This window comes from Lampris incognitus, chromosome 9, assembly GCF_029633865.1.
Source record: "Lampris incognitus isolate fLamInc1 chromosome 9, fLamInc1.hap2, whole genome shotgun sequence".
Classification (NCBI taxonomy): domain Eukaryota; kingdom Metazoa; phylum Chordata; class Actinopteri; order Lampriformes; family Lampridae; genus Lampris; species Lampris incognitus.
Genome location: NC_079219.1, coordinates 22,104,447 through 22,125,973, shown reverse-complemented (window position 1 = coordinate 22,125,973; position 21,527 = coordinate 22,104,447). Strand labels below are relative to the sequence as shown.

The 21,527-nt window shown below is 44.9% G+C and overlaps 1 protein-coding gene across 1 annotated transcript in view; it reads right to left on the bottom strand.

Moving 5' to 3' along the window:
• Nucleotides 1-21,527, bottom strand: part of me1 (malic enzyme 1, NADP(+)-dependent, cytosolic) — a 117,213-nt gene that overhangs the window by 60,929 nt on the left and 34,757 nt on the right. Inside the window, exons 2-3 of the mRNA XM_056286138.1 lie at nt 12,248-12,381; nt 1,631-1,780 (exon numbers count right to left, since the gene is read on the bottom strand). Coding sequence (XP_056142113.1) covers nt 1,631-1,780; nt 12,248-12,381 — 284 coding nt within the window. The remainder of the gene's footprint in view (nt 1-1,630; nt 1,781-12,247; nt 12,382-21,527) is intronic.

Below are 21,527 nucleotides of genomic sequence, written 5' to 3'. Positions count from 1 at the left end.
GCCCAAAAACTACATGAAACATGGAATTAGTGTATGTGCAAAAGTAAGTGAACCCCCAGCTGCATTGGTTAAGTCAAGCAGGTAACAGACTCAGGTGAAACACATTTGGGTGCTTAATTTATCATTTAAGCAGACCAATGAAATGAGACATCCTTGGGAAAGGGTTTGGCCTGCACTAATTAAAAGAGAGAGGAAACCAACCAAACCACTGTGCTCCCATACAAATCAACAATGCCGAGAGCAAAGGAGATATCCGAGGACATGAAGAAGAGGGTAGTGATAGCCCATCAGTCTGGGGAGGGATATAACACCATCTCCAAAAGATTCCAGCTCCATCCATCCACTGTAAGACATAATTTACAAATGGAGGGCCTTCAACATGACAGCAACTCTGCCTAGAAGTGGACGCCCATCAAAACTATCACCCAGAAGCACCAGAAAAACAATAAATCAGGTAAAGGCCAACCCACACATCACCTCTAGAGAGTTGCAGACCTCTCTGATAGTATCTGGGACAAATGTGCATGCGTCTACAATCAGACGAAAATTAAATAGCCATGACATTCACGGGAGGGTTGCTAGAAGGAAGCCTCTGCTCTCAAAAAAGAACAAAGCTGCCCATTTCAACTTTGCCAGAGAGCACTTGGACAAACCAGGGACCTTCTGGAAGTCCATTCTCTGAACAGACGAGTCCAAAATAGAATTATTTGGCCACAATCAAAACCAACATGTTTGGAGAAAAGCCAACACTGCATATGAAGAAAAGAACCTCCTCCCAACAGTGAAGCATGGTGGTGGAAATGTGAAGGTCTGGGGCTGCTTTTCTGCTTCTGGAGCTGGACGACTCTATATTATCCAAGGAACCATGAATTCTCTGGCATATCAACAAATTCTTGACCAGAATCTCCTGCCATCAGTCAGGGAGTTGAAGCTAGGACGAAAATGGATTATGCAACAAGACAATTACCCAAAGCATTCCAGCAAACTACAAAGGAATGGCTTCAGAGAAAGAGGATTCGTACTCTGGATAGGCCCAGTCAAAGTCCGGATCTTAACCCAATTTAAATGTTGTGGCGAGACCTGAAGAAGTTGGTACATACCAGATGTCCCTCCAACCTCTCTCAACTGGCTGAGTTCTGCAAGGAGGAGTGGGCAAAAATCCCCATAAGCAGATGCGAGAGACTGGTTAGTGGTTACAGAAGACGTTTGGTTGAAGTAATGGCTGCAAAAGGAGGAGCCACAAGCTACTAATACAAGGATTCACATACTTTTGCACATGTTAAATTTTTAGTTTTTGTGAAATAAACTACCTTTGTTGAATTAAATAATGAAAATATATCTCTTTTTGTGTGTGTCCATTATTTGGAAGGTGTGCTTTACAAATTGGGATTTGGATGTATGTGTAATAAGCTCATTTTAATGTTTTTTGCAAAAACAGTGACCACGTCTGGAGGGTTCTTAATCTTTCAAGCAGCAATGTACATTTGGTGGAGGTGAGGGGTGTGGGTGGATGTTTGTGTGCCTGGTACGTGCACCTGCATTGTTTTTACTTGTCTTACAAATTACATGTATGTTTTTGTGTCTGTGTTGTGGGGGTAAGCCTGATCACTCACCCAGGTTTGTGTCTCACCTGGGTCTCCTGAATGTTAGCCCATATTGCTGGCATGCCAGACCCACTACAGGGGTGTAAACAATGGGCATGAATCGCTCTATGTCTGATGTCAGCACCCTGTAGAACAGCTTCTCATTACGGTCCTGGAGGCCCATCAGAAACACATATCTGGGAATGACATAGAGAAGAGGAAAACATCAACTGTTGATTTCTGCCATCTTGCAAACTCGTCCCTCGAGAGCTAGAGAGGAGTATAATGAAACTCAGATGTGTGTCAGATATGCATGCCTAAACAAAAAAACAGTTAAGAAAGAGAGCGATATCTTACAGATTGGAAGAATGGCTAGAGAGCACTTAGAAAAACTTGTGTCAGCGAAAAGGGAGGGCAGATTGTGTGACAAAGAGTCTGGTGTTAGTCAGCCAACTGATCCTCTAATGAGCAAACACACCATCATATTACGACCTCTGTGTGACATCAATCTGGATGTAGGGCTACACAGATGCAGAGAGATTACTGGGGACCAACCGGATAGCACTGACCCAAAAACTGGGAGGATGAAATGAGGAAGGGAGACGTGGACTGTGAGAGAGGGAAAGAGAAGGAAAGAACATGCTACCCCATCTCACATTGTTTGAGAGTACTGGGAGCTCTGCCTTGTACTATAATTACTGGCACAGTTACTTTTGCTTATATTTTAAGTGCTTAGAAAAATACACAGAATATAGCCTAAATATGCCCATCAGGTATCCTACACAAGGTCTTTGTTCTGATTGTGTGTTGAAAGAGCACTGAAGGTTTGCATATGACCCAAATTAAGCAGGCCACGCCAGGAAGGGCTCTACTTCTAATCAGAGAACTTTCCATGAAGGCAAGAGCACAAGGTGCCTCTTGTTGAGAGGATGAAAAGTATGCATGTCCTTCCTTCCAAAGGTTATGCCACAGCAGCTGCACAATACATGGTGATGGCCGTAGCTCTTAGAATAACAATTTTCATGGACAGCCTACAACCCTGGGCAATATAATATGTCATGAAAATTGCTCTGTATGTTTAATGGAATATCAGTTAGGCCATACAACATTGGCGCTGTTGATCAAAATAGTTAATCGGAGCGTTTCCTCTTTTCTCTTTCCCTATCTGTAAAATCTAGTCAAATTTTCATGTAGCTGTGGGTGGCCTTCACCATACAGTGGAGACTCGGCAAAGAAGCAACTGAAAAATACTTCATTTAGTGGAGGAAAAACACGAAAAGAAATCGTTAAATGACAAAAGAGTTTGGATTGTATTAACAAATAACTGTGTCAAACTCCAGAATATCTTCATTTTTATTTCTCCCCCTTTTTCTCCCCAATTGTACCCGGACAATTACCCCACTCTTCCGAGCCATCCCAGTCACTGCTCCACCCCCTCTGCCGATCTGGGGAGAGCTGCAGACTACCATATGCCTCCTCCGATACATGTGGAGTCGTCAGACGCTTCTTTTCACCTGACAGTGAGGAGGTTCGTCGGGGCTGTAGCACGTGTGAGAATCACACTATTCCTCCCAGTTCCCCCTCCCCCCAAACAGGCGCCCCAACTGACCAGAGGAGGCGCTTAGTGCAGTGACCAGGACACGTACCCAAATCCGGCTTCCCACCCGCAGACACGGCCAATTGTCTGTAGGGATGCCCGACCAAGCTGGAGGTAACACGGGGATTCCAACTGGCGATCCCCATGTTGGTAGGCAACGGAATAGACCACTACGCTACCCAGACACCCAATATCTTCTTTCTTAATGTCATCATTTCTTGACTCCCTTCTCTCCTTTCTTCTAAATCAATTTCTGTCTTGACTTGCATTTGCTTGTGTAGTAAAATTACAGTTTATATTTTGTTTGAGAACTTTGTTTCTATTTTTTTCTCCTCTCTTTCTGCAAGGAGAGATAGATTTTACAGTATACAGATGGGTTATTTCAACAGAATCCATGTTAACCTACTGAATATAGTATTTCCTTTGTAACTAGCCCTCTGAGACCTCTGAGGTATCATCCATCTCCATCTCCATCTCCATCAGTTAGGCCGAGTGACTAAAATAAATAGTGTACACTTTCAGAGTCACTTTGAGCACACTACAGTACTACCAGCACTATTTTCCAACAACTCTTTGGATATGGGCTTCCCCTATAGTTGTACAACTTCATACAATATTTTAGTTGGCAATGTTTTTGAGTAACCATTTCCTTCGTTGTCAATATAGTTACTCAAGGTGCTTCACTCACTTAATCATTTCAGCAAATAACGTATGAGCTTGGAAGCAGTAGTGTTCCGTTTGTCATAATCTATTAAAGTCATCTAAAAACATGAAAACTGCTTAGGGGAGAAAAAGTGAGCTTCTGGATAGCTGCTGATTACAGCAGTAGGGCATGTAGCATTTAGAGACTTTTGAGCTATGCTCTATAAAAAGAAGAGACTTGTCTGACAGCAAAAACCAAAGAAGGCTTTAGACAACTTGGGGAAAGGACTGTGTGTAAACACGGCAGGCTTGAGCAGTGGCAGGCAAATAGCTGTCCCTAATCCATTGGACCAAAGCCTGCTGCTGGAAGGCATTTGAGCCAGGAGACAGATTGTCATTGACATTGATAGGGCATGGGAATGGCAATGACAAGCTCATAATGCCTGTTTTTAGACACTGATGCTATGATAATGGTGTGACTCACTCAGACAGAATGTAAGGCAGCTATTAAGTTGCTAAATAGGCCCTGTTGACCTAAAATCCAGTCTGAACAGCAAAATCAACTTAGCTCACTTATCCAGGCATTACGAATGACAGCTGATGAGACGGTTGACTGGGAGTTGGTGATTGGGATAACAAAGGAGATGGGACTTCATAGACAGGATAATATGGAGTACTCAACCTATAACTCAAAACAGTAACCAATGTTATGACTTCAGTTCAAGTGCTCCTGTGGGCTTGGGTATTTATGATAGAGTCATTGATCAAACAGGGCAGACTAAAAAGTTAGCATGCAGGGCATTTATTACATAACCGCTCCTGTGCATCTTACGAAGCATGCAAAATGAAATCATAGTTTTCATTCGGTCCTTGTGGACGTTGTAAAAACCCTCCAAGAAGCAAAGCGAGAACTACGAGGAGATGGAGAAGGAGAGAGGGGAAAGGGGGTGAGAAATAGCACAGGGATTTGTTCAGCAAACAGTGGGGTGTCGTGGGATGAATGTAGATCTCAGATGAGAAATCAGTAATCGCTCTCTCTCTCTCTTCCTCATCTTTTAAAGACTTCCAGATGTGGAAGCTCTCTGCCCACAGCCAGAGCAGGAGAGCTCGCTCTCTCCCCACAGTGTGTCCAAACAGGAGAATCCTCAGGGGCCTCTACGCCCGTTACAGAGTGGCTTTCTGACTGCCTATATAGCTGAGCAAGAAAAGCCTGATAGAGTGAGACTGATATGGCATTACCCCTTATTAACTACATAGGAGAGGTGGTGGTGTGAATGAGGAGGGCATGGAGGGGAAGATGGATGTGTGTTTGGGTGTGTGTGTATGTGTGTGGGTGTGTGTATCTATAGCCTCAGCTACGCTTTTCATTTAAATGTGACGTTTGGCATCTGACCATGCCAGGCCGCATTAACTGACAAATCTGAACACTCAAAAGTTGTATTGTGGGGCGTCTGGGTGGCGTGGTGGTCTATTCCGTTGCTTACCAACACAGGGATCAGCAGTTCGAATCCCCGTGTTACCTCCGGCTTGGTCGGGCATTCCTACAGACACAACTGGCCGTGTCTGCGGGTGGGAAACCAGATGTGTGTATGTGTTCTGGTCGCTGCACTAGTGCCTCCTCTGGTCGGTCAGGGCGCCTGTTCGGGGGGGAGGAGGAACTGGGGGGAATAGCGTGATCCTCCCACGTGCTACGTCCCACTTGCAAAACTCCTCACTGTCAGGTGAAAAGAAGCGGCTGGTGACCCCACATGGATCAGAGAAGGAATGTGGTAGTCTGCAGCCCTCCCCGAATCAGCAGAGGGGGTGGAGCAGCGACCGGGATGGCTTGGAAGAGTGGGGTAATTGGCTAAGTACAATTGGAACAACCACAAAAAAACAGCAACAAAAAAAAAGGGGGGGGTCCAAAATAAAAATTGCATTGCGATGAGAACAGCCAGGCAGCCTCATTAAATGGATAAGCTCACACTGCTTTCTGAACCTTGACAAGTTGAAACATAATCAGGCACCTGAAAACGCATACAGTGGAAATCCACCATCACACCACACCCATATTCACCCCTTTTTTTCACTTCAGTAATTCATAAAGTAACAAAGCTTGCTCAATACGACTGACATTAGCCATTACAGCACAACTGCCGCTTGTTTAGGGACAGACACAGGGACACGGGACATTGGGACACAAGGCCACAAAGTCAGGTATGCCAGTGACACAGAGGGAGGTGACGTAGTTCACAAATGTAATCAAAGGTCTGCTTTTGCATACGAAAGTAAAGCTAGCATAGGCAATTTTTTGGTGTAACTGAGCAAAAATTCCATAATAACCTTTCAGCATATTGTAATTCAAGTGGTCTGAGAGAAAACTAGACTTATGCATCTCCTCTTTTTCATACATGGTAGTCAAATGCGCTTGTGCATATACTGTGTGATATACGGGAATACAGGGAAAATGGAGGGGCCAGATGACCTCGGGGAGTTCCGGAGGACGGTACATGAGTGTTGGTGTGTTGCCTGACAGTGATTCATTAAAACCAGCAAAAGCTAAAAAAAAAAGCCTCCATCACAATTATTTACATGGTGTCAGAAGTAAACAGCGAGAGGAGTCATGGCTAAATTCAACCCCCCGGTGAACTTTTCCTTCGATAAGCCAGGCGAGTGGCCGGATTAGAAGCAGCATTTTGTGAGATTCAGAACCGCCACTAAGCTAGACAAAGAAAATGGGGCCATGCAGGTGAGCAGCCTGATATACGCCATGGGAAGCAAGGCAGAAAACATCTACCAGTTGTTTGCATTTACCAATGAGGGACACAGAAATGACTTTGATAGGGTGCTTGGAAAGTTCGATGAGTACTTTGTGCTGAGAAGGAATGTAATACACAAACGCAGGGGTGTAGCACAAAATTCTGAACCCTATATATAAGCAGTCTCTGTGGGCCCCTTTCCTCTTTTGTCTCTCACGCATCACTTTTTTGAGTTCTAGCATACTGTATATTACAAACCCCAATTCCAATGAAGTTGGGACGTTGTGTAAAACGTAAATAAAAACAGAATACAATGTTTTGCAAATCCTTTTCGACCTATATTCAATTGAATACACTACAAAGACAAGATATTTAATGTTCAAACTGATAAACTTTATTGTTTTTTTGCAAATATTCACTCATTTTGAATTTGATGCCTGCAACACGTTCCAAAAAAGCTGGGACAGGGGCATGTTTACCACTGTGTTACATCACCTTTCCTTTTAACAACACTCAATAAACGTTTGGGAACTGAGGACACTAATTGTTGAAGCTTTGTAGGTGGAATTCTTTCCCATTCTTGCTTGATGTACGACTTCAGTTGCTCAACAGTGCGGGGTCTCCATTGTTGTATTTTGCGCTTCATAATGCGCCACACATTTTCAATGGGAGACAGGTCTGGACTGCAGGCAGGCCAGTCTAGTACCAGCACTCTTTTACAACGAAGCCACGCTGTTGTAACACGTGCAGAATGTGGCTTGGCATTGTCTTGTTGAAATACAGAATGATATCGGTTTTTAATGCAGTGCCGCCTGAGGGATTAAAGATCACGGGCATTCAATGTTGGTTTTCGGCCTTGCCGCGGACTCTCTGAATCTTTTGATGATATTATGAACTGTAGATGATGAAATCCCTAAATTCCTTGCAATTGTACGTTGAGAAACGTTGTTCTAAACTGTTGGACTATTTGCTCACGCTGTTGTTCACAAAGTGGTGAACCTTGTCCCATCCTTGCTTGTGAACAACTGAGCCTTTCGAGGATGCTCCTTTCATACCCAATCATGACACTCACCTGTTTCCAATTAACCTGTTCACCTGTGGAGTGTTCCAAACAGGTGTTTTTTGAGCATTCCTCAACTTTTCCAGTCTTTTGTTGCCCCTGTCCCAGCTTCTTTGGAACGTGTTGCAGGCATCAAATTCAAAATGAGTGAATATTTGCAAAAAACAATAAAGTTTATCAGTTTGAACATTAAATATATTGTCTTTGTAGTGTATTCAATTGAATATAGGTCGAAAACGATTAGCAAATCATTGTATTCTGTTTTTATTCACGTTTTACACAACATCCCAACTTCATTGGAATTGAGGTTTGTATTTACAATCACAGTATATTAATCTATTTTAACCTAGACTAACCTTAACCTAACTTAACTATCTTGCAGTGATTGAAAAATTGACTCTGTGCTTGTGCTTGTATCAGCACTCACTTGCAACAGGACTAGATGAGCTGCATTGAGAGATGCTCGTGAGGGGCAACTAAAACATTTTGCACCTTTTGTAAGGGGTGAGAGGGGGCTTTTGCAAACTAAAACAAACTTTTATTCCAGCCTTCCCGAGGGCCCCCACTCCTCCTTCTGGGCCCTGGTAGGCCCTCCCCCTTTCACCCCCCACTATGACGTCACTGTACGAACGTGCATGTTTCCATCAGTGCATGCAAAGACTGGGAGAGAAAGCTGAGACTTTTATCAGGGCTTTGTATAACTGTCGGAGCATTGCGACTTCGGCGTGAGCAGAGATGAGAATATCCACGACTGAATTGTTGTTGGAATACTCAACAAAGATGTCTCATGGAAGTTGTAGCTTACAAAGGACCTGATGCTAGTGCTGATCACAGAGACGGTCAGGCAGTCTGAAGAGGTTGCTTTGCAAGTCAACATGCAAGGAGAGGCAACTGGAGTGATACACAAAGTCACTCACAAGCGCAGCAAATACACCAAACACCACGGTAAGCCAAAAAGGGGAAATAATGGACAATGTGGAAAGTGTGGGAAACCACGGCACAGTAAAGATGAAAACTGCCCAGCTAGAAAATCCAAATTCAACATGTGCAACAAGATTGGACATTGGAGTAGAGTTTGTAGGAATAGGAAAGCAGTGAGTGAGTGAGGTTACAGAGCAAACAGAGCAGCTGCAGTCATACTTTCTTGGGGCTGTGAGTAAAACAGATGGGTCATCAGAGTAATGGGCCGCCGAGTTGCTGGTGGGCTCCACACCAGTTGAATTCAAAATTGACAGCAGAGCTGGTGTTAACATCAACGAGGAGACCTACCACTCACTCATCCCCAAAAGACCACTGGAGCCTGCAGATATTCCACTGGATAGCCCAGGTGGCAAGCTGCAGTGCATAGGACAGATCCAGAGCACTGGGTCCTACAAAGGAAAGACTCACCCACTCACAGCATATGTCATCCGCGGATGCACTGTAAACAACTTACTCAGCAGGCCGCTGTCTGTAAAGATGAATCTGGTGAGGAGAGTGGATGAAACGGTGTGCAACAGAGGACACCTACAGGCATATCGTGAGCATGGGGCATTAAAGACTGAACCTGTGAGAATACAGCTGAAAGACAATGCTCAGCCATATGTTGTACACACAGCATGGCACATACCTCTCCCTATGCTGAAAAAAGTAAAGGAGGAGCACCTAAGGATGGAGAGAAATGGCATCATCGAGAGGGTGACACAGCCCACCAACTGGTGTGCACCCATCCAAGACTGGCACCCATGCAGTCTTGAAGGAGTGCACAGGTAAAGCTTGCATCTGTGTTGATCTCAAGAGGCTGAACAAGGCTGTGAAGAGAGAACAGTATATCCTGCCTACAACTAATGAGATTACAGCAAAAATAAGCGAGGCCACAGTCTTTCTTCACTCGACGCCGCCAGTGGGTTCTTCCAGATACCGCTGCATCCAGACAGTTGTAAGCTCATGACCTTCATTATGCCGTTTGGCAGATTGAACTTCAAGCAACTACCATTCGGAATTACGAGCACACCCGAAATCTTCCAGAGGAAGATGGAGACCCCTGCAAGGGCTGGAGAGCTAATAATCTGGGATTACTCCAGGTTTATAGAGATACTGCACCTGCCCTCAATAATGAGTGCACAATTTATCCAAAACCTGAAAACAGTTTTCACCAGGTTTGGCATTCCAGATGAGGTGGTGAGTGATAATGGACCCCAGTTTTCAAGTGCGGAGTTCCAGGAGCTCATAAGGTAGCTCGACTTCAAGCACTGCACATCCAGTGGAAAGGAAATTCTTATGCAAGAAGATCCTGTGATGGCTCTAATGAGCTATAGGTCCACTCCCTGCTCCACCACAGGCTACAGCCCAGCTGAGCTATTGATGGGGAGAAAAATCAGAACCACACTCCCCACTTTGGAGAAAACTCTCCTACCAAAATGGCCCAGCAGAACAGCTGTGAAAGAAAAGAGTGGGAGGGAAAAGGCTAAACAGGCTCTCTACTTCAACCACCATCATGGAGCCAGGCCCTTACCTGCCCTGCAACCAGGAGTGTTGTATTCTCCAAGTTGGACCATGAAAAGTCGTGGTCTTTGCCAGCAGTTATCTCAAGTGAGAGCACCACCCCGAGATCCTTCGTCATCAGGACGCAGCATCAAGCAGAGCTGAGGTGGAACCACCATCATCTCTAATCAGGGCCAGTTCCCCAGCCCATCCCAGCAGTGCCCGGTGAGAGCACAGGGACAGACATCCACTCTGACGGAGCCACCATATTAGAGACTGTTCCTGTCAGTCAGAGTGTGGCTACACCTACAACCCCTCTACCCGGTCAGACTGTGACTGATCTGGACGGGTGTGCAAGCCAGTCGACAGGCTTGACCTGTAGACAAGTGCGATTATATGGCCTTTTTTTCTGGAGGGGCGGGGGGGGGCAGAAGGGTACTAAAAAAAAAACGGAGGAAACAAAAGGAAAGTTGTATTGACATTGATGTCGATAATGTTTATTTGTGTTAATGAAACTGTAACCCTTGGTTGCGTAAGAAAGAAACCGGTATATGTTGAAATGTCTCAATTTGAGTTAATCTTTATTTATGTGCTGTTAAAATAGCCATTTCTGTTAAAGTGTTCCTTTGATGTTATAGAAATAACACAAAAGAGGGGGAGATGTCATATATGGTAGTCAAGTGCGCTTGCACATATACTGTGTGATATACGGGAATACAGGAAAAATGTAGGGGTAGATGGCCTCGGGGCGTTCCGGAGGAAGGTACATGAGTGTCGGTGTGTTGCCTGATGGTGATTCATTAAAACCGGCGAAAGCTAAATAAAGCCTTCATCACCGTTATTTACGCTCTTGGCTCTGTATTCCAGGCAGAGCCGGCCCAAGGCATAAGCGAACTAAGCGGTCGGGGGCCCCCAAGAGCGCACGTTAGAAGTTCCTCTGTTCATTGTATGTCATTATTTAAGTTTCTATTTAATTTATTTAATACTGTCTGTTTTTGCATTTGCATTTTATGTAAGAAAATAATGTATTTCTTTGTTACTGTTCTGCACTTTTGAACAGTTCAAAAGCAATTAAAATAGTTAACTTGTTCAGTAAATGCATTGTCTGCTGGTTTAATTTAAGACTTTCCACCACAGTAGTAAGTCATGACAGTGGTATGGTAATGATCAAGCATGGACATAATATTTTCGGTGGTGGGAGGTGGGTTTAGCATGAGAGGTGGGGGGGGGCAAATCAAATTCTGCTTAGGGCCCCATAAAGTCTTGGGCCGGCTCTGATTCCAGGCTTTAGAAAATCTAGCCCGAGACGGAAGATTTTAGCTAGTCACGAGTCATTTCAGAGGGAAGGCGTTCCTATTGGCTTTTCTACAAGTGCAGATGCACGTGTACGCAATCAATTCCTGTCCGCCCTGCCCAACTGGCTGCTTGTGGTTGTAACCCTAACCCTAAAAATAAACAAGACCAACTCGAAATAGCTGCTTCATATGAACCATATTAGTTTAACTAAGAGATTTGCTGAAAAAAATGTTTTGTTTTTTTTTACATGGAGAGATTATCAACTATGATACAAGTTTCAGGAGTCTCGCTTTGACATTTCCTGGTTGTACACAAGTGTAAGGAGCTGAAGAGCGATGCGGAAGTCCTTTGGTGGGCGAAGCTTAGCGGAGTGATACAAGGCAGCAGAGAGAGAGGCGGAAGGATTTTTATTGGAATTTCATGTTACCTATTGCAGCTTCAAACACAAAGTTTTCATCTGTGATACATTACAGGATTGCATACTCCTGTATGCATGCAATCCTGTAATGTCTGACCACCCATCCTCCTCTCCATAGACATTGTAGATGTATGGAGGACTATATGGGTATATCACACGCCAATGCTGCTATCTCAGCCAGCCTGACAAAAGCCTTGTGCAGGCCCTAGCCATTATTCCATGATTACAAATAACATAATGCACAAGGAAAACGAAAATAGTCCCTCACATACCCAGTGCTATTTTGAGGGTAATTTATTTGATGTTGCACGGCAATAGGGAAATCCAAACACAGTTGCAACCAAGAGATCACGTTTTACTGGACACACCATATATGGTCTGATGAGCATTTTCCGATGGCAGAGGCCGCATTGTAATGACAAGTGTAACCAAAGCACAAGTCCCTCCTACCTGTCCAGGTCATCTTTCTTCATGTCATAGTTCTTCAGCACTCGAAGCAGCTGGACGTCCTGGCTGATGAAGCAGGGTGGCAGCAAGCCATGGATCCCTAGCTGCAGGCGCTCCTCCAGGGAGAAGGCCATGCCCTGGAAAAATACACAAACCTCTATTTGACTTCACCCTTCTACCAAACACAGGGTAAACATAGAGTTGGAAAGGCGCTGAATTTCAGTTTTTGTTTGAGGCATCCATATATTTTAGGCAATAATTACGTGATAACTTTAAGCACTAATTTTAAAGACTTTTACTAGGCCATGCGTCTTTAACAGAATTGTGCATTGTGCTGAGTGAAGTGTTGGAGACATAACATGATGTACAACACATTATGTCATCTGGACTCTTAACCCATAGAATAAATTGCTGGCACACAGCTGTCACCACTTTACTGCACAGCCTGTAGCCTTGTAAAATTACCGCTAAGCCAAATGGCTGTAAACTGATGTTGCATGTGTAGAGACTGCTAATAATGGCAACACCGGTGCCCACTTGACATTTACCCTTACTGGCCAGGCTACAAGTCCGAAACCATGTCTTTGTGGCTAGCACTGATGCCTCATGGGGAAAAGGTCATTGGCGCTGATATTCCTCCCAAAGTTCAAAGACTTGCGCGTTAGGTGAACTGAAGACTCAAAATGTCCTATAGATATGAGTGTGCATAATTGTGTCTCTATCCAGGGTTTCTCTCTTATTTCCACTCAAAGTATGCTGGGATAGGCCCCAACACACCATAGAAAAGGGGCAATCAGGTAAAGAAAACCAATCATTGAGCAATGCTCTGAAGACTGAATTTGAACAGCTTTAGAAAGGGGGAAATATTCATCAGTTCATTCTGTTGAAATAATCCCGAAGAATGTGGGAAAAGGCCCATCAATTGAAGTCTGTCAGTCAGTCAAAACTGTTCTGCTGTGCTGTTTAATCTCAGAAGGATTCTTTACACAGATTAGCCCCATTGGTCAGTTTGTGTTGAGACAGGCCAATATTTGCTCACACTCCTGTGTGTGACATGCACATACTGTCATAAATACACATCCTTGGAAACACACACAGACACACAAAGATCCCATCTGATTACCTACTTCAGTATGAGCATTGACCTTTAGTCTGGCTTTTACCTCACATGTGATCCACAGACCAGAATATCCATAAACACATGAGTTTAGTGTCACTTCTGCAACCTTTGACCTGCGGAGGCATTCGTCAGATAGAAGAGAGCTGGAGTGCCACGATTACATCAGAGAAATCTGAGAGCGGGTGTCTGGCTGACTGACTAGGAGCGCTATCCTGTGACGCAGACTCTCTGGCTCTACCTCTGCTTTTAAAGGCATCGCTTTGGGCTTCAAAGTGCCTATTACAAGCATTGCCTCCATCATTGAACCAGATGCTATATTCGCTATTATTTTTCAAAAAAAATTAGGCATGGTGGACATTTTCTCTAGTTTATTCCCTTCATAAGAGACTATCAGTCTGATGAAACCTCGGCCTTGACCAATCAGCTACTGTGCATGTTGATTGGTGGGACAGAGCTGAAGCTGAAACTGCGGTAGAACCTCTGTGTCTTGGAATGCTTCCACGGACATTTGGCCTGGCTGCCACAATTTACAGCTCTTTCGAGCAACTAGCCGTTTTTGTGTAGCTGGTTATGTTTCAAGTGTTTTGAGGTTGTAAAAATGTGCCTGATCACACAAGGCACAGCATTAGAGGGAAGTAGAAAAGCATACGACACACGGCACAGTAATTATTGTAAGAAAAATCTGCTGGTCTTGACGTCAGACAAACCATCATTGCTTACCACAGGCGAACTTTCAAATCTTATTAGTTTTACAATTTTTATCTTCTGAATACCGAGTTTCGATATAATCTTACAGAACTTTGAGGGTAATGACCTGGGCTAAAACGCAGAGAAAGAAAGAGAAAAACGAGAAAAAAAAGGTCATTTTCTCTTTGGCAGAACATCTGAAACATGGGTCTTGAGTTTACTTACCGTCTACAAAACATTAACAGCAGGCATGTCATTGTGTAAACTGAATGGTATCTATAAACACATGAATGAATGCACACACCCACATACATGCATAAATGTACAATGTTGATTTACATTTATCTTGACAGGACTTAATCATCTGAGTTTGAGCGAAACAAGAGCACTGCTTGTTATTGCAGACACCAGAGCATGCGTCCCATTTTGCCAGTGTCACTTGACTAGGCTTTATGCAGCCTGTATTTAAGGGAACTCAAATACACAGTAGCAACTCTGAATTACTACTTTCCTAAATAATCAAAAAAGAGTTTCTATTTTTTGGAGCGCGACTAGTTGACATCATAAAGTGCTTCACTGCATGTCCCCCAGCATTTTGGGACAGCAGTTGGACCATTGTACATCACCGCATAGCTGTCTCCCACAAGGTATATGAGGAGCAAAACACCCACATGGAAATATACCAACACCAGGCCAGCTGAGTTTAATAAAAGACTGAAAAAGTTGTGTGGGTCCCTAAACAACTATATTCCAGGCTAAGTAAATAATACCTCCCTCAGTAGCCAGGTATCCTGGTCATGGCAGTGTCAGGGGTGGGCCTATATATCAGAGCCTGTGAGTGAAAGGAGGCATGAGCTTAAAGCGTACCTCCGCCTCATTGAGAATAATTACTCACATAGCTCCTTGGGCCCTCAAAGGCTGCCAGTGTCATATATGAAATGGAGACCATGCATGCAGCCCAGCCCAAAACTACCAATTACAATCTCTCACATTAAGGGGCTTGGCTGGACAGAGGGAAAACACCAGTCATTGGAGTGACAATCTCATTGGGGCCATGGATGGTTGAGTTAGGGTTGGGCTCTGGCAGAGATGGAGATGGGGGTGGCGGGGAGAGTTTGATGGCAGGAGAGATTAGCACAACATGGTCCTTTGAACTCTGGAAGAAGAAAACCATGGGAACTATTGATGCCAGCTTTGACAGTTTTTGATTTTTGACTGGAGTATTGCTTTTGAGGTCACAGTTGTTCCTGCCACTCAAACAGAGCTGCCAATCTCCAACTCAGAGCCTTGTCTGTCTAAATTTATGGTTCTCTCTCAATCAGTGCTTTTGTCAGTTTGACTCTCAAACAGCCATGGAGGAAAGCCATCCTCGGCTCATGGTCCTGTCTGGATAGATGGTGGGCCTGGTATCTAAGAGGCTGGGAGAGATGTCACACACTGGCAGGGGCTTTTCCCTGATAGTCACAGAATTAGTCTGATAGGTCAAGGATGAGTTTCCTCCATAGGGTGAGGAGCTCAGATATCCAGAGGGAGCTCAGAGTAGAGCTGCTGCTCCTCCATGTTGAAAGGAGCCAGTTGAGGTGGTTCAGGCATCTGATTAAGATGCCTCCTGGGTGCATTCTTTTGGAGGTTTTCCAGTTATGTCCAACTGGGAGGAGACCCTGGGGTAGACCCAGAACTCGCTGGAGGGACTAAATGTCCAATCGCCTTGGGTTCCCCCAGGAGGAGCTGGAGGGTGTTGCTGGGGAGAGTGACATCTGGAGTGCCCTACTTAGCTTGCTGCCACTGTGACCCGACCCTGGAGAAGCAGCTGATGATGAGATGAGATGAGATGAGATGAGATGAGATGAGATGAGGTCAAGGATTCATTCTTGATAAACAATAAAACATGTCAAACCTTTGTTGTGACAGTGTGATTTCTGGGTTATGTTGTCGTGAAACATGGTGTCATATCACACACACACACACACACACACACATCATTGGTGGTCACTTGGGGTTGAGTATGACTGTCCTTCAGGACGCCTGCACGCGACAGCTTTTTACGTGGAGTGGCTGATGCGCCTGCAGCCACCACATGGTCCTTGGCAGGGGGTGCCCAGAGTCCAATGGCATGAAGAACCAAGATGATTGGGGACCACCCACTGTTGCAGCCTTCATCCACCTTTACTGGCATTGTGACCTGAAGACATCATCTGCCAGTTCCACTGTTGAAGTCTTTGTTGGATCGCGCTTTGTCTGGAACCTCCCCCTTGACCGACCCACCTTGGGTGACCCTACCAAGAGTCAAGCTCCAGAGGGCATAGCTATTGGGATCGTTGGTACATGCAAACTTCTCCACCACAACAAGGTGGTGATCCAGAAGAAGGGGGCACACACACACACACACACACACACGCATCTCTCTCCTGTGTTTAATGTGTAAACACATAAAACACCCCCATTTGTTTGGTTAAAAAAACAGCTTTTTGATGTTCTCATGTGATACTAGCTTTCTCTCCCCTTAGGAGCCATAAGATGGGCTGGGCTGGACAGGCTAAATAGTAGAATGCTTCCACATGCTCACATGACCACATCTGAAGTGCCCGCACTTCATGCCAACACGTGTGTTGCCCGCAGCTCCATGTTCCAGAAGCAGCGGTAGCCAACCAAACCTGTAATCTGCCCACCAGGCAGTGCCACCCCTTCACCTATGACCATTACCACGCCCACCCCGAAATCACGTAGGGGAAAGAAAACAGGTAATTAGCTCCCCAGATGGCTCAACAACAGAGATGAAAGTCAGTGTTATTTGAAACTGATAAAGTGCCTTTTTCATGCTGTCCATGGAGTTCAAAGGGGAGGTTTGTTGAGACTTTTCATTCGAAAGACTCAGAAACTTAAACAATCTTTTGCCCTGACCTTGTAATCTCCATCTGTCACAACCGCACCGGGCTCTGTCTAAACAGCAGTCTTGTAAAGGCAGGCAGGCACTGAAACAGCCCCTCCCTTGGTTACAGTTCAAGTTTCCCCTCAACTGTAGCAAGTTAAATTCCTCATTACCTTGAATTCCTTCATCAAAGGGAGGGGGGGCTACTTATCACAGCATTGATCATCTGAAAGCGTATTCACACACTTTCCTCTCATGATGTTTCTCATATTCGATTTTAAATGTAAAAAAGGACTTTTTTTTACTTCTTTTTTTTTTTAGATATAAACCCAACTTATTTTCACCAAACACAACATTAGCCTTTCAAATGACAGATGTTAGTAATCAGAAGAAGAAGAAAAACACTGACTAATAACTCAAGGCCTCAATTCTTTTTCCAGTTTGTTATGGCCTATCATTTTAAAAAAACAAACAAAAAAAACCCCACACTTTTTACATAACATACTACGTACTATGTAGCAAATTGGGGGGCAGTCTGGCAGACCATCACCACAGCCAGGACGCGAACCCGTGTCTCCCACTCTGCAAGCAACAACGTTAACCAGTTGACTGAAGGGTCCGACCCGTTAGTCAAGGACCAACATGTCTACTTATCCACGCATGTTACACTACCCCGCTCCTTCGGGAAGCACGTCCCCGTGCTTCAGCATATCAGCTTCCTCACGCCTCTGGGCGCACGTGCTTCCGATGACCTCACGGTCTCACCATCCCACTTCTGACACCAATGTAGCGAATTCGGGGGGCAGTCTGGGAGACCGTTGCCACAGCCGGGACGCAAACCCGTGTCTCCCACTCCTCAAGCGACAACGTTAACCAGTCGACTAAAGGGTCCGTCCCGTTAGTCAAGGACCAACGTGTCTACTTATCCATGCACGCTACACATATCTCATAGCTTAGATCCGTGTTTCTCAACCCAGTCCTCAAGGACCCCCTATCCTGCATATTTTCTTTGCAACCCTGAATAGATACCTGTTTGTAGTTATTCAACCAATCAGCAATGAATTTTTTCAGATGTTGCACACCTTGCATAATTAAGTGCTATGAGATGATTGGTCGAGTAAGTACAAGCAGGGCTACCTATGCAGGATTACAATGAAAATCTGCAGGATAGGGGGTCCTTGAGGACTGGGTTGAGAAACACTGGCTTAGATACATAATCAAGTCACACTCTTGACAAGTTCACACATAACAAGACAGGGAAACCTGTCTGCTCACTGTTATTTGCCCTGCATTGCTCACTCTCAGTTTCAAATAAAGATCAGTCAAGGAGTTGCATGCTCCTTTGGCTCACACCTCTGATATTTCCCCCCTTTCTTTTCCATATGCTGGTCCTGTAGAAGTGCCCTTTTGCTCTGAGAGACAGAACCTCTATCAAGAGAGACCTGAGCCAAACATGACCGGAAAGCCTCTCCCCATTCAGCCTCATTCAACCACATCCACAGATCAGAGAAAGGGACGAAAGCCCAACAGGAGAGGGTTCAAATGTTTGGCACTGAAAATACTCCCTGGCAGAGATGTGTGTGCTCACAGAGCACTTGCCTATTCAATGTTGTGTGTGTGTGTGAGAGAGAGAGAGACAGAAAGAGAGGGAGGGAGAGAAAGAGGGAGTGGGAGAGCAAAAGAGGGAGAGGGAGAGCAAGAGGGAGAGAGAGAGAGAGAGAGAGCTGTCTTTTCATGAGAGGAAGAGCTGAAGCCCTGGCGAAGTTTGTCGTCTTTTCTGAGATTTTTATCAGCAAAACCACTCGGTGAAAATGAAGTACAGTGACCGACCTCTTAAAACTATCCCATAATTCATCCGTCTTGCAACCCTATTGCATTAGTAATACTTGTGGCGTCTTTCTATTTTTATGGCCATGACTAAATGATTAGATATTGTGACTTGAGAGATGTGTCTCTGAAATATGGCTGTAACGTTATTCCTCGTCTCCAAAGACAACTGAAAAGAAAACAGAATTTAAATTCCAAACAGTTTCCTCCCTACATAGACACTACAGAGAATTAATGCCTTACTGCAGTACGGCAAACTACTTTGAAATTCAGAAAAACAGGGGGGGGGGGGATGCATAAAGCTCCAGAAAATTGCAAAGAAGATTGCGGTAGGGTAGGATCACAGAGTTGAAACACTGACCACCGCATCTGAATTATCTTTCGGTGATGTCAGAGAGGAGCAGCCCTTACACAAAGAACCTTCACTCCAGCTAACCAAACATAGTGTGGTGGAGTGTTGGAGATGTTCCCATAAACCCCAACATCAGTACCTTCATCATTTCTGCCACATGTTCTACCCGCACCCAACCTAGCACACCGGACAAAGGTCATCCATTACGGTTAGATCCGCAATATTCAGTAGCATCTCATTTGTTTATGCAAGCTAGCAACATCTGCATTGGTAAGTTTGCAATAAATAAAAATAGACATTATGTAAAAATGGCTGCTTTTGGAAACAAATGAGTTGCATTTTCAGACCTAAAACTAAGCCAAGTTTAATACCTAAACTGTGAGATATGCCCGAGTAAACATCCTTGTTCATAACTCTGAATAGGATATGTGTCCCAGACATGCAAAGTAAGCCTGTTTCTGAACCAAAGCTCATGCAGGAAACTGCAAAATTCTTAAGAGTCAGCGAAAAGAGAATTAGAAGCTAGCTATCATAGGAAGTCTCCTAAAGAGTTCTCTGGTCTGGCTGACGATGACCCGCGCTGAGTGTTTCTCTGGCCAGCAGCTGGGGGAGAGACTGACTCATGCACCTCTTTGTCTCATGCTCTGCTCCATTGTTTATAAACACACACACACACAAGCACACGCTGGTTTTACAAAAACACAGCAACAACAAACTGCTTGCACACAAGCACCACATAGAAAAGCTCCCATAAAAGCTAATTCAAAACACCCTGTGATACTTGAGCAGAGGCAGTTGAGTCTATTCGATCATGAGATGAGAGAGGAGAGGCACTCTCCACGACGTCCTCACTGTCCAGCAGGACACCACGGCATCCTCTAGTTTCCTCAGTACTGCCATGTGTGTCTAGACACTGTGAAAACAGTAGGTCTTGGCCCTGGAGAGTGGAGGGTAGGGGTGGGGGTGGGGGGGTCATCCAATGGAATGAACGACTTATCCCACAGTCATCATAACTGGGATTAGAAGGGAGAATCCAAGGTTGGGAGGATGGAGAGATGGGGAGTAGGGGCAGAGCGACAAGAGAGAAAGAACAGAGAGAAAGGAAAGAAAGTGTGAGCGAGTACAGGCTGTTTTAATGACTGACTGGCTGGCTGACTCGCTAGATCTCAGACTAGCTGTAGGAGACGATTTGGATCTAGCCAGTATTCATAGCCCCTTTGCCCTGGGATCAGCCAGTCCAAGCAGGCCTCTTATATAATGGCAAAACCACCACAACACTCAACACAACACTCAGCCAGCCTGACAATGCTGCCACGTAGCTCAGTAGAAAGAGAGAGGAATCCAACAGGCGATGGCCCTTGTGGAGTCTAGCAGAGGTCATACTTTTTCATGTGCATGGTTTATTTTTCATAATCTGAAAACTTTGCAACCATGTTACAAATACACATTTTTTTAAACAATACATGGAATACCCAAAGAAAGACAACAAAGTATCATGGGATTTAACTCAAATGCACTTCCTCTGTCAATGCTATACATTCTCTCTCCCTCCCTCTTGACCCGTTCCTTCTGAATTCCTCCATATGTTTCTCCGTGTCCTAAGTGTTCTGGTGGCAGGGCTGAGTGACAGGTCCGCCCAGGTTAAGATGTGGGATACCCTTACAGAGAAGGGGTGCAAGAGCTGAACTGGACGACCCAGCACTAACACAAACAGGGAGCTGATCACTGTGGAGCGACAGAGTGGGACCACTGATTGACATTTTAAAAACACAACACCTCCCCTGGCCTGCCCAGACTCGATCTCAAGTTGTTAAATGACAACCAGGGAATCTCCTGTTTGTGTGTGTGTGTGTGTGTGTGTGTGTCTGTGTGTGTGTGTGTGTGTGTGTGTGTGTGTGTGTGTGTGTGTGTGTGTGTGTGTGTGTGTTGAACATTTAGGCAGACACAAAGAAAATTCCTTTGGAGCCTTTTTAATGGCTCTTGGGTCTTTCGGGGTAACAGAGTATATACAGGTAAATTCATGGACAAAGAAAGGAAGGTCAGGATAACGAGAACACTTGATATTACCCAGAGATTTCACAGAGAACAAAACTTGAGAGAGCGGTAAATCACAAGAAATCAAGAGTTTTACTGGAGAGAAAGGCGCAGCACCAGTCAGATCCCCCTCTCGTCCGCCAGCATTTGTATGGCTGGCTGGCTCTGGAAGTCTGGCACAGCACCGGGAGCGGTGACCAAGCCTCCCAGTGACTTCCCATAGCAGGGAGGAACAGCCAACTTCATGCTGCTATATCAGTGTTCTCACCCGGCCACAGCATTGGCTTGGATGGCTCCTGACAGATTAATGAGACATTACAAGAGATTTTTTTGGTCTTTTGGGGGGGTTTGGTTTGGGTAGGTGAAAGCCTGGATTTAAAGAGAGAGAAGGAGG